This window comes from Ciconia boyciana, chromosome 2, assembly GCF_034638445.1.
Source record: "Ciconia boyciana chromosome 2, ASM3463844v1, whole genome shotgun sequence".
Taxonomy (NCBI): domain Eukaryota; kingdom Metazoa; phylum Chordata; class Aves; order Ciconiiformes; family Ciconiidae; genus Ciconia; species Ciconia boyciana.
This window is the reverse complement of record NC_132935.1, coordinates 117,032,053-117,046,290: the sequence shown is the minus strand read 5'-3', so window position 1 is coordinate 117,046,290 and position 14,238 is coordinate 117,032,053. Positions and strand designations below refer to the sequence as shown.

The 14,238-nt window shown below is 40.4% G+C and overlaps 1 protein-coding gene across 16 annotated transcripts in view; it reads left to right on the top strand.

The window, feature by feature from the left end:
- The window catches only part of ARPP21 (cAMP regulated phosphoprotein 21), a 144,607-nt gene that overhangs the window by 71,109 nt on the left and 59,260 nt on the right, over positions 1 to 14,238 (top strand). For 12 of the 16 annotated variants that reach the window (XM_072853703.1, XM_072853698.1, XM_072853706.1 and 9 more), the window contains 3 exons: positions 4,356 to 4,393; positions 6,487 to 6,546; positions 9,156 to 9,388. In XM_072853703.1, the coding sequence (XP_072709804.1) occupies positions 4,356 to 4,393; positions 6,487 to 6,546; positions 9,156 to 9,388 (331 nt within the window). The remainder of the gene's footprint in view (positions 1 to 4,355; positions 4,394 to 6,486; positions 6,547 to 9,155; positions 9,389 to 14,238) is intronic. The other 4 variants (XM_072853707.1, XM_072853705.1, XM_072853712.1 and 1 more) reach the window with 2 other exon arrangements.

Genomic DNA, 14,238 nt, shown 5'->3' with positions numbered 1-14,238 from the left:
GCAAATGGATTATAGATACTTCACTTTTACTTAGAGTATGCATGAAGAGAGCTTGCATGAGAGGTCTCCAAAGGGCAGCCATGAAGGTCAAGAGTACTGCCATAACTCGTTGCACCTAGCAGCCCTCTCTAAACATGTTTGAGGTACCCAAAACTCTTTGGATAACATATCAGCCCAAGAGTCAGAACTTTGAACAAAATACAGGAGGAAAAGGCAGTCTGGTTACAGGGGCAAAAAATTCTGTGCATGTTTCAAATGCTGTGAAAAATGTCTTAACCTGGACCCAACATACCAGCCAACAGAAAGTATGCTTGCCCTTCCTTTGATTTTGCAGCACGGTAGTGCACCAGATACCTTCATTTCTAAGTGGGAAGGTTTTAACAAAATAAGTATGTTCATGAATAATGCCATCATTATGATAGTCCTTATGATGATTAGTCTGATATTAGTTTAAATTATACTTTCTGGCAAGTTTTCCATCTGCTGTGTTGGCTATCATAAATTTTGACAAGGGGAGCTGGAGGTTTTAATGACTCCTGTCATATGTAGAGTCATAGCAAGCGGCAGGGGTTGAGAAGAATGTTAATGTGATATCTTAAAAGGATTGGTGAAGAAACAAATAGTTAATAAACGTGATCATTCAGGCTCACTGCAGTAAGTACTACAAAGTGCACCTCAAACTTTTCAGGCTGCTAACAGTAAAACAGCGCTGCATGAGCTCTGTTATGCTCAAAGGTATATTCAAGGTTATTTTTTGTAGACAAAGGTTATTTTTTTGTAGGCAAGGTTATTTTTTGTAGGCAAAGCCTACAACCTTCCTTTTTAAAACATGTTTTTATTGGAAACTTAGTTTTACAACAATTTGTGAATCTTACACCCAAGTGCACTGGAGCAGAGGACCTGGAGTATCTGGGTCTTGCAAAGAAGTTTCTTGTCTGAACTGCTTTAGTTGCTTTTAGCAGGTTGAAAAGTAATTGTCCAAGAAAGACGAAGAACAATCTAAAAGAATAAAAAAAAAAAGTATATGTTGTTCTTTCCCTGTGTGTTAATTCAAATTGTAGATTTAACTGAGAATCCCAAATGCGTGCCTAAATGGTACACTACGTTTAGCTTTTAAGCATGCAGAAAATTGATTGTAAAGACTAGCAATCAAATTACATAAGGGAAATTTCATTCTTCGAGGTTAATGCAATGTATAACCTCATGAGCCAGAATTACATAAGGACCATCCATTGTTCATAAATGTATTCTCTAGTAACCATTGTGTATTCACTGAAAAATGTAGATGTTTTATTACTTACACAAATGCTAGAATTGTCCATGGTACACATGGAACTTATTAAAGGAAATATGCATGCTTTTTATTTTTTATTGTTAATTGTAATGGCTATTTTTGACTAAGGAGTGTATTCTGAAGAGCCAGATCCTTTAGATAAAGTAAGTCATGATCCCTCTACTTAAGAAAACACTGAGGATCTTTATCACTCTCTGACTAAAGAGAGTTGTGAAAGAAATATTTGAAAAGGTGGCTTCAGCATGTTCTATCCTTCTACTAGGAAAAGATTAGGAAGAAGAGGGTTTAAAATTAATAAAAACAAAGCAAAGACACACCTCGTGTTGGCTACCATAAACACATAGGTACTAAAACTCCTGTACTGCTGTACAAAGCCTTTGTTTGTGGCTGCAGATCAAGCAATAAGCATTAGCTGGAAGTCTGACATCTATCATGTCTTGTTAACTGACATGAAAATGATTACCTGATGGTATCCACTGCAGGATATTGCTGCATGTTAATAGTTATCTATGTTGGCTAATGTAATTAAAAACAAGAGCAGCAACCCCCCAGTATACCTAGTGCACTGACAGAGCTGATGCACGTTTTCCAGTTGAGGCTTTAAAAGGTTCTGGGAAATTGGAAGAGTGAAATACTCGTTTCATAAATGACAATTAGTCATACAGAGCACCCTAATGGAAATCTTGCATGCAGAGGTCTCTGAGGAGGCGAATTTTTAGGTAATCTTGCATAACTTTTTTTTCTTTTGTAGATTTGTTGTTAGTGTCTTTTGATAAGTATACAAGAGCCAAGTGTTTTAAGAATGTTTCTGACAACAGCTGTGCTGTGTGCTTAAGCTTTCCTGGTGCTTTAAATTGAGCATTATTGATGCTATATATCAGGAAATTGAGTCCTGACCTTGTAGTAGCTAAATTGCTATTCAGAGCTGCTTAGCCATCTGATTTTTAACAGTAAGAATAACATAAGAAGAAAGTGCCTGTCTTCTCTGCCTCTCAGCCTCACACCTCTACTGAAGAATAGTTTCCAGGGATTGCGTGGCCCTGTGCCAGCATTGTCAGCCAGGAAGACAAATGGAGTTATTACAGACTCTGTCTTTAAGTCTGATATACAGTTGATAGTGGTTCCCATTAAGACACTGAAAAGGGAGCAGACCTCTCCAGTTGCTTGATAAAATATAAATCCCAGATATTTATTCTGCTTTATGCCCCAGTCTCTTTAAAAACTTGAAAAAATACAATTAAGTTAAAAATATTCCAGACAGGTACATGCCCCTTTGCTTTTGTAACTTTGTGGGGACACAGACCAGTACTCTGGTCTAAGCAAAGGTTTTTACTTGCTTGTTCTGGAAGAGTAGCTATAACGCTGCATTGGAAATGTGACTGCAGTGAAGTCAATGCACAAATGCCTATCATGAACCTCAAAGTGAAGACACAGCCTCACAGTTGAGGTTGTACAGCCCATAGGGTGATTTCACTATGCTCGTAGGTAGTTAGACTATGCTGAACTCTGAACAGCCACATTTGTTAATGAAACCTTGTAAGTAGGGTACATAAAATGAGAGAAGAGGCAGTGTTGTAGTTGTACAAAGGATCTGAGTGGTTTTAGGTGGAACAGTTTGTGTCTCCTCTTGGCCTGGGGTGAAACCCTAGGTCTGCTGTAGCTGGGGGGGAATTTGGTCCCTGGCAATGGAGAACTTGCTCCTGATATCCTGAGGCTTTGTGCTAAGGAGAGATGCACTTGCCACTGATGCAGCCCAGAGCTTTGCATGTTTAGTCGGAGTGCAGGGTGGGAGCTTGCCTGGGAAGCCCACGGAGCTGTCAGATGTTCCCTGATATGGATGCTGGGTGGGCAAATTGCAGCTTTAATGAGAAACCACATTGCCTTCTCAGAGCTAAATTATTTCCTTGTGTAAATTGATGGGATGGCACTGGCTGCGGTGCCAAGGGAAAACTTTGCCCATGCATCTACTGGAGCACTGGGAATGAGGAGGGTGTTGCTTCTGGTGTTGGCCAGCGCTCTTTGAGTAGGTCACTAGCTCACCCTTTTCAAAACGGAAACATCACAAATCCGTGAATATCCCATGCCATTAAAATTTGACACAGCTAATGATGGCATTGCATTATTCTTTGAGCTGAGTCCAGTTGTTACAGAAGTGATGGGCATGATCTCTGGTGCCCTCCTCCCTTTGCCTGCCTGTTGTTTAAATTCAGTGCAAGTACTGACTGTCCTTTCTTCTGTACCTCATGGAGATATAATCCAGTGACAGCTACGAGGCACTTTGTGTAGTGAACGTGAAATAGGAGGGAAATGAAAAAATCAAAGAGGGAGAATTATTCATGGGAAATTGAGCACAGCTTCATTTCTCTGCATAAAAAAATTAAGTAATGCTAAAAGAATTATACACTTGCCCATAGGATTTATTTCTTCCAAGCCCTTCACATTTCTTGGGATCTAAGTCCTCCAGCAGAGAACCTTTTTGCAATAGACTAATATTGTTGTTAATATTATTATTAAGATGATTATCATCATTTTATATCTCAATGTGGGTATGACTCTTTCCTCTCTAACCGTAAAATGTGAAATCACATAGTATTGCTAAGTACTGCAGTATCTTCTCTCCCTTTGATGAACTTTGTCAATTCTGCATGCTTTCCTCCTGTTTGTCCTTCCTACCTGCACCTCTGTGCTATTCTGCAATCTTATTTTGAGGTGATAGGGCAGACCAGTGGAACCTTATATTATGTAGGAAAAATGTTTTTCCCCTTCGATCTGCCAGTATTTTGCACATAACGCCGCCTTCTGATCTCAGGACTGAGAACTTTCAGTTTGTTTCCAACCTGAGACCCCCTCGTTGGCAATGTGTTGTAATGCATGGAATTTATTTTACTGGCCTGACCTTATTCTTGACCTTTTTTCCCTCTTGTCTTCTGCAAATGCAAATGATGCATGAATTGAAATCCCCTTAAGCCTGAACAGGGGAGATAATTCTAAAATCAAGGAAGGAATTGGAACAGCAGAGCATATCTAGAACGTCTGATACAATGCCTTTTTTATTTTTCAGTCAGTTTGCTCCCAGGAAAACCTTTTTGTGGAAAACAGGTAAAAAATAGCTTTTTTTTTTTTGTGTTAAACTTAGCTGTTTCTCGCTTATTATTTTGTCTACCTGTAGTTCTATAGTTGTTTATCCTAATGCGAAGGCTGTTGAGCAAATTTGTAATCCATATTACCCGTGGTGTTTTTTCTCTTTAAGAGGGGGGACAAGAGATTGCCTTGCAGTATTGTATCTGAGCAGATAAGGTGTTACTGCTGCTTTCCCAAGACTTTGCATTTCAGTTTAAAAAGCAGACTGGGGTGCGGGGGAGAACCCACCTAATGTTTCATTTAACATACTCAACCTGTCTCTGGAGTGCCTTTAGAATTTAACTTATTGATCTTTAAAAAGCACTCCAGCAGTGGCTGGATGATGGTATTTATGAAACACTACACTTGTGTTTCTGTTGTTTAACCTGCTCTCCTGTGGGGCTGAGCAGCAGCACTGACTTCACTTGTTGCTTGGGAACGCTCACAAGTCCCCTGGACCAGACCTGCTTTACTGCTGCATTGTAGTAATGAAGTGGTGACACCTGAGCCAACTGTTACTTTGCATTACTCTGTGATAGTTCTTACGGATGTTCATTTTATCATAATAAATCCATTTAAAGCAAAGGGAAGAAGAAACTGTGCTTAACTAAGATCTACAAAATACCAAGTGTTAGCTCCATAGCAGCCATAAATTAGCTTAGCTGTGTTGAAGATCTTAGAAATTGTGCACCTTTATGACAGATAAGGATTTTAACCAAAATGTTGAGAATTTCACTGGTGAGTGTTTGAGCAATGCTAGCCCAAGTCTGTCCTGTGCAGGTTTTAAAACTGTTTATCATCCCCTTGAAGAAGGGGACATTGTCTTTCACAGTATTTCTATCTCTGTCCATCTTTACATCTGTCAGATGCATTTATGGGTAAGGCCATTCCCATAGAAAATGACTCCAGAGTACTGGTACAAACCAGCTTTTCCAATGGACAGTCCTGAAAGTGGAATGAGGGAAGTACCTCAGGAGGTAATGGCCACTGTCACCTAACCACCTTGTATTCTGAGAGCCAAGGATATTTCCTCAGCTGCTGCTTCTGTATCATGACTGTGGAGATATGTTTTATTTAAAAAAAAAAAAAAAGGCAACAGAGGAACTCAAAAAGCAAAAAGAAGATGCTCCCATAAACCTACTTTTCCCTCTCTGGAGAGAATGGGACAATAAACATGACATAGTTGTTCACGTTCCCAAGTCAGTATGGAAAGTGCTCAGACACTGCGCTGCTGAGGGTAGGGTGGGAACCTTTATGGGATAAACCATGAACTTCATAGCCAGGCCTCCATTGGTTTATGCATTCAATCCCACACCTGCATGCAGAAGTATGTGGCCAGTTCTGGTGTTAGCACTTGGTTCACTTTGCTCAAACCCGTGAGCTGGCTGACCAGCTTTCCCAGTGTGAGGATGCATACCTAAGTGGAGACCAGTAAAAGGCCAGGCTGGAAATTGGGCTTCTGTTACTGCCTGCACTGTTGTTGTCAGGAGGGAGACTTCAGCTTCGTTCCTCAGAACACTGCTTTCTCTTGCTGCATGCCTTACAGCCTTTGATCAGGAGAAGCACTTAAACTCGTACTTAGCTCCGTGCCCATGAGCAACCTTGCTGATTTGCTGTGTTGAAAGTTAGGTATGTGTTTAAGTGCTTTGCCTTGCTTTTTCATCGGAGAACCTGAGCCTTTCTCTGAGCTGCAGAGGTTTCCAAGTGACTTAGCAAGTGCTTAAAATTATATATGCAGTATTTTGCTGGCTTGCATTTTTAATGTTCTTATTAGGTGATATTTTTATGAATTTTCTTTTGGATGTAGATGTATAGTTCCTTGGCTTCTGAGAATTACCTTGATCAGTAGCAGGAAATGTTAAATGGCCTTCAGCCTGCCTGGCTGACATTTCTTACGTTCAGTTGACTGTGCACAGTTGGGGGGGGGGGGGGCGGGCAATTTTAGCCTTGTTTTCTTAAACTATGAATCTAGCACAAGTTGAAGATGTTGCTAGAAATTAAATATAGCTTTACAGATAAGATAAGTTTGAATTACCATGTCTGTTACCATAATCTTTCTTTTCATTTTTCAGTAGGCTGTTGGAAGACAGTAGTATATGCAATGATACCCATAAGAAAAGACAGCTGTTTAGGTTTGTATGACTTTATTTAATATTAATTTCCCAGTAACTCTCACTCGTGATTCTATCCATGTCCTCGCCGAGGGAGACCTTGAAGGGTGTGGGTATGTCATTTTTCTGTTTGGAAAGGAGCATGGAGAACAGAGTTCTTACCCCGCTCATCCCACGCTCTCTGAATGGGGAGGTCACAATGGGACCCTTTCCTTTGGTTTTAGGGATCATTGGCTCAGGAACCATATCAGATTTTCAGCTGCACAGCTGCTTGGACTGCCACAATTTGGGGGTGACTGTGACTGGTGGAAGTTCATTATGCTCTAGTACATATGACAGGCACGTTTCACAGACTAGTACCCAGACTGACCTTTTTTCCTTGCGTTAGTTTATTAAATGTTGAAGTAAAAGTATGATGAGGTGAAACTGATTGAAGTTCCCTTATCTAAAGCAGCAATGCTTTGAAACTTTTTCTCTGTGACCTTTGTCTTCCAACCTCCAATTCCCTCTGCCCAGAGAACATTCAGATGTATCCTGTATCCCAAATTGCATCCCGAGCCACAGGGAATTGGTAGGAGTCAGTCCGTATTTTCATGGAGAACTTTTTTATCGGTTGACACACTGGATCAGTGGAAAACCCAACCTGGTGGTGACAGCATTCCTCTGAGAGGCTTAGAAAGGCTCTCTTCCTGCACCATGAGCTCCCACAGGTTCAGTTCAAATTAATCAAGAGTTGAGCATACCAAGCTGCTTTTAAAGTCAATCAGCTGCCACAAGTCTTAAGCAGAGCAGGCAGAAGTAATGGACGCTTTCAGAAGCGTGCCCTTCAATCAGTAAGGCACGTGAGTAGCTAGGCAGAAGTAGGGTGATCACTAGACGTCTGCATGCATTCAGGTTTGCATACGTAGCAGTGACAATTTGTGTCACTTCAAACCCGTATCATCTGTATTACATAATTTTTCATTGTGAGGAGAAAATGATGCGGGATTATTTGACGTGTGGTTGCTGACTGCGGGTGTCGGCACAGTAGCCATGGAGGAGATGGTGAGACTGCACCAGATAAGGAGCAGTGCTGGAGCATCTAGAAATGCATCCCATGGCCACAAGCACCAGGCAGAAAAACTTTCCTTCATGTCTTGGGCTAGCCTTGATGATCTGAGAGTCTTAGATTGGGCATGCAGGAGTAAGGAGGCATCTTACACGCAGAGACTTAATAACTAATGTCTGTTCAAGTTAGGGGAACAAAAAAGAATTTTGCATAACCCAAAACCATGGATAACTGGGATACAAAAGCATTCTGTTTCTCTCCCTCTTTTCCACTAGAATGTAAATATAAGAGAATTGTTAATTTCTAAGCACAAGAATGCAAAAGAATTTGTAAATAATATACTTTGGTTTTCTCTTTCCAATTAAATCGTAAGGACAATTTCTTTTAAAAATATTTTTCCTTTTTTTATGTTGTTGCTTCTGTGCTGTTTCTCTTCATGCTTTCCCAGTGTCTGGGTCTAGCAAAGGTCAACAGGTTAATACTGCTGATCACATCTGTGAGAGGCTCTGATCACAGGCAAGGAACGCACCAGCCTCATCCCGTCTTTGACACGCTGCTCCTTCACGTCCCGAGTGGCACAGCTCAGCAGGTTCTCCAAATAAAAAGCAGGAGCCACGTTCACAAGGAGAAAGGGGACCAAAAAAAAAAAAAAAGATACAGTCCCATCCTTTTGATTTGTAGAAAGCTCTTTGAGCCTGCAAGGTATTATACTGTAAAATAAGACAGAAGGGTGGCAAATGTCTTCTAAAAGCCTTCTAAAAGCCAGTGTTATTAGCATCACTTCGGATAATGGTCATGGTGTGCTAAGCTGTAGTAGGCATGCTGGTTTTGTCATTTTAGCAGCACATTGTAAGCTGTTCACCATAAATAAGCCAAATTCTCCTCCAAATTCTGCTCACAGTTTACTGTGGTGTCACTCAGAATACACTGGGTGCTCTGCAGCTGTCCAAGGGCAGGCAGTCTCTACCCAGAGATGTTTGCAATTAGTGTATGCAGAGGGAAAAAACCAAACAAACCCCAGCTGGTGGGTCCCTAAGTGGAGCATTAGCACTGAAGAGTTTGGGGTCACGCTGGGAGGATGCATGTTTAGGGGAAAGCTTTGGGTGACACTGCAGTGCAGATGAAGTGGCAGATGAGTGGGGAGAAGGTGCAACAGGACTAAGGAGGATGGATATGAAGACAAAGGTAGAAGGTGAAGTTAGTGAGAAAAACCTTACAGGTGATGGACAGCAAAGGGAGAAGTAGCGAGGGGTTTGCTGAGGGAAGAGACCGGTCAACAGGCAACAGAAATGCTACGTCAGTGCTGCGTAATATTGCTGCGTCAGCCCCGTCCAGTGAAGTGCTCTTAGGATATATGCGAAAGGGGAGCAGTGGTAAGTGCTGTGCATGTAAAAGGGTATAGCAGTGTTTACTTGCTGAAGCCAGATGAGTATTGGGGTCAAATCCCCTGTTTCAGGCATGCTTTCGTAAATGCAGAATATTTCCTTTTTCTCTGTTAGGCTCGCTGCAGGGTACCCAAAGATAGACTCTGCCCTGACATGGTCTTGTTTGTGTATAAATCTTTGTTTCCTGATGTCCGTAGGGGTAACAGAGACAGCACGGGGAAGGCATCTGGCAGTCGGCAGAGCAGTACAGAGAACGAATTGAAGTGGACAGACCACCAGAGGCCATGGAGCAGCACAGACTCGGACAGCTCAAATCGAAATTTGAAGCCAGCCATAACAAAGACAGCCAGTTTTGGTGGGATAACAGTCCTCACAAGAGGAGATAGCTCGTCAAGTAACAGAAGTACCGGCAAACTGTCTAAAACAGGTAGCTAGTACTGTATTGGGTTTACAGTACTTCTTGTTGTGCAGTGATAAACGGCTGTACTTGTACTTGCCTGAGTATGGTATATCACAGAATGGTTTGGATTGGAAGAGACCTTCAGAGATCATCTAGTCCATCCCCCATGGTTGGACTATATGGTGAATTACAGGAACAGTTGTATTTGCTGTGCATAGCAGATGTGCATGTCCATCTACATATGCTAGTATCTGGGTACCTGGTATTGAGTCTCTAGGAACTGAGAAGAAAACCTGGTGCCTGAGGTTTGCAAATCGTATGTGAGATAGGCTTTTCCTGGACTAGAGTACGTGCACGTCCTGTTTGAACACAGCACTTCTTGTAGCCTGAAAAGGTGGTAGTCCTTTCGGACAAAGCACAGATTTTACCTTTCTATTAATCTTACTCTTCTTGAATCGAGAAGAATTAAATGTCACGTATCTGAAGAGAAATCCAAGCACATTTTGTTGTCGTTGCTAAAATGTAGACCATCTGTATACTGGAGTGCAGCCTCTCCCTTGCTGCTGGCAGATGAGGCAGTGTGCTGTGGTGGAAGCAGTCAGCAGTGCTGGATTCACAGAGGTCCCACAGTCTCTCAATTTTCTTGTTTAGTTCCCATTAAATGAAAGTATCATTTAAGGGGACTATGAACCTGGTGGGAAATCTGCATTTATTTGCATTAACTTCACGGGTACATTAACATGTGAGTGAGTCATAGGGTCTGGATCTAAGTAAATTCAAGCTATGCCATTAAGCTACTCTATTATATTTTTGTGTAAAAGTGCATAATAAATAATAAGCCCATCAGATTCCATCAGTTTGGTTCATTTGATAAATATAGTACAGGACAAGTGGTAATCAATACTTAGCACTTAGTGCTTTTTCAGCTTGCGAGTGTTTTATGGACTGTACTTAATTTAAACCCAGTTTATCAAACCTGGGTTGGTCAGATTTCACTCTTATTCCCAAAATTGTACGGTGCCGTGATTCAGATTGCTGGGGAATAGAGTTTTCAGAGTAAATGGAGGAAACTTTTGACTTTAACTGTGTTCTGGACCTCTGGATCTTGAACATAATTACTTTTTTTTTTTTTTTAATATTTCACAGCTGTAAAGGCACTAGGCTGGTTGGAAAGCCACTTGTTCAAACCCTCCTGGTCATAAAGCTGCTGGGAGCTTTTGGAATATCCTGCTTTTTTTTTCTTAATGCTTCTGCTTTATGTTTCTTTTGAGACCCTAGACAAATATTGGGTTTATTGTCTTAAGATTCATAGAAACACAGAATATCTCAAGTTGGAAGGGAACCATAAGGATCTGTTCCTAAGATAAGATTCTCCTTCAATTTTACTCCAGCCTTATGTATGTAAAATTCTATGGAATTAAGATATGAACTTGACTTTGAAAATTAGTACAGTGCAGTTGTTTAACCTCCAGCTTGTTCCTGAGCAAGAGCATATGCAACATAGCAAAACCAGTGCGTGTGTAGTTTTGAAACTACGCTCTGGTATTTTTTATTTGTATAAAGGCTGAATAGGCTATACAGTGGGGCCTGAAGTATGCAGTAGACAACGTTTTTGCCTCCAGATTTGTTTGCCTCCTGCGAATCTTTCTGTTGCATCAGAATTCAATTTGATATGTATGAATTAGGGAAGAGGCATAGGTTCCTGGTACACTTTTGTCATATCATTCACCTTCAGTAGAGTGCAGGTAAATGTGTTTCTCTGCAGTATTGTATTGCAGAGGTGCAGAGCATTTAAAATGGTGTCAGGGAAATCCAGTTTGGAGGGTTGAGACATAATTGCAAGCGAGTCATACTTTTAAGTAGCCATTTTAGTGTTAAAATCAAGCATATTAAAGGGTGCACTTAGAAAATGTATTAAAGGAGAGATCTCTGAAGCATGCCAATACTTGTAAATGCATCTGCACTCCATATGCACCAAACTCAAAATTGCTTTCAAATGAAAGCTCTTATAATACGTTTTTAAAACATCAGTGATATTAAAATTCCATGTTCTTTGCAGAGCAATTACATATTGTAAGTGCTTGGACTTTTTTTAAGCAAAGTGTTTAAATTTGAAAGCTAAATTTGAGCAGAGAAAGGGTAAAAAAGAAACAAAAGGAAGAGGTGGGGAAAAAGAGCAAGGCTGGATGTCAGAACAAACCTACACCTTCAAAGCCAGGACACAGAGTCAAACTGTCAGTCAGCCTGAGGAAAGTCAGAGGAAATAATACCTGAATCGCTATTTCTATCCTTTTCTCCGAAATGTTATTGAATGGCATTAAAGCAGAAAAGAATGATTGTTCAAAAAATAATGGGGAAATATGCCTTGGTAAAGTGTTCTCACTTCACCAAAAAATGCTGAGTGCATTCATACAGCTGTCAGAGCCAACACATGCTATTTGCATATGTTTTCTAAGGTACGTTAGCTACAAAGCGACACTTGATTGTGCAATTTTTTGCATTAGATCTTCATCGTTCTGTACTCCAGTCATAGGCAGTGCTGGGTGTTCCGTAGCTCTGTACACATTTAAAGCTTGATCATGTTTTTGTTTTGGGGGATTTTGTTTATTTTCTGTGGTCTTTACTACAGTGATTGAAATGGGATTGCAGAGATATAGCTACAAACATTAGGCACGCTGCCCTGTTAGTGTGGCAGAGCCTGGTAGGCACCAATTCTGTCCCGGTTCTCCTCTGCAGAAAGTACTTGTCTGTTCTCTGAGGTACTTCATGATTCACGGGAATAAATTAAAAACATTTTTGTTTTGCATATAGTAGGTATGAAATCAGTCTGAAGTCATTAGTTGGTCAAAATGTTCTTCATTGGCTAAATGGTGGAAAATGTTTGTGACCATTTTAAATGTGAAAATTATTCTACATATATGACAGTCATCCAGAAACATTGTCAAACACGCTTCTTGAGCATGGGAATATTAAAACTTTCAGGATTTTCACAGATGGCTCACAGCTGCCTTTGAGTGTATATATAGTGATGCAGTATTAGCATTGTAGCCTTTCTGGATCATTTTTAATAGTGTCTCCAAAATTAAATGTTCTGCCCTTAACCTTAACTTCTGATAAGTCAGTAATTAATGGTACATAACAGACAAACAGAAACTGAAGCACAGAAAGATGTTAGCCTCCCCTTAGGCAAAGACAGATCATAGAACGTGCTGTTCTCCGCAATAGAGTCCAGTAGTGTCAATTAGTCTTATACTTTAATTGCATTCAGCTGCATGGGAATTAGAGCTTAGCAAAGGAATTATGTTACTTCATTGCAAACTTCACAAAAGGGGCTGTTTGAAACACATTACGTGGTTATCTGACTGGTTCTGATTATTATTTTCATGCACCTGTTGATTGTTTAGAAAGCCCTGTTCCACTGAAAAGGACAGATTGTATATTGCAGATAACATTTTCTGCTCTGTTATTTTGAAGCTTAGTAGATATATAGAGATGCATTAAGTTATAATTCAGTATTGAGGGGGGAGTTAATAATTTAACAAATTGCAATCAGATTGCATTCCTACAACTTAGGGCATCATACAAAACCTTGGTTAGTTTAGATTTCCAGTAATATAGTGGACTTTCCAGGACTGACTAAACATGTATAGTTGTAAGTGAAACAGATGTCCCTCTAGGCATCAGAGATGTACCTGTTCAGTCTCTAACCACACCTATGAAGAGAAAATCTAGCTCACAAACTCCCATGTTATTTTCAGTGACACATTACAACAGGTTTTAACATATGTTTATTAGGAGGGAAGACGTGGTTCACAGAAAAGTCCTCTGTGTGTGTCTCTACATAGCTATTTAAATAATTCTTGGAAGACTTAAAAGATGTAACTGTTGCATATTTAGCTTCTCTGAATGCATTTTCCATTCAGTGGAATGCACATCTGTTGGAGCGTATTTCTTTCCCCCTGCCCCGTTTACGAAAAGCCGGCTGCATTGGGGTATCAGCTGTGTTGATACAGATCTGGAGGGATCGTTAACTTCCTTGGCAGGGCTCCAAGTAATCAGAGCCACAATCTAATCTCTCCTGTTAGGTGTTCATTGCTACTCCTGTTGGGCAAAGACGATTATACTGCAGGCATTTCAATACATTAACCTCTTTTTTTTTTTTTGGTGATAAAGTATCCTGTAAATTATAATTTTGTCTCTGAGTTTTGGAACTGGATTTCTGCTTCTTTTTCTTAATTGGGCATTAGCCTGATGGATCTTGTGAGTCCAAGAGAAACTGTAGGAATGTTAATGTATGGGCAATAAATCATGAGCCAACTGCTTCCAGTCATACGCTTCCCACTGACCAACTGTGCTGAAACATCAGTCTTATTTTTAGAAGTGCAACTTGCAGAGGAATAATTGTGTTCACGTGAGCAAGTACCATTATTATAAAAAAAACCCCTAAATACATTGTAATATACAGAAATGCAAGTGACTTATAAAAGTAGCAAAGAAATATTCCTAAGCCAAGAAACTTTATCCAAGACAAAAATACTTCTAGAGGTGATCAGGACTGTACTGATCCTAAAAAACTGACCATCTGGAGCAAGTAGTGGGTAGATCTTGAGAGTCCAGTTGATAAGAAAGGAAAAATTCACCTTGGACTTGGAAGGTGGGATGAACAGAGATGTTCAAAGTCATCAGATACTGAATGCTGACCCAAAGAAAATAGAGCAAGATGGGTTGCATCGCTCACTAGCACTCAGGATATTGGAAAATTAATGGTACCTCCATGCTCTCCCTCCGCAAACCCCCAAAGCTATTAAGACTTTGTGGTGATTTTTCTGTCTCTCTTTCTTTTACCACTCTTTGAACTGCTGTATCTCAGAATACTTTAA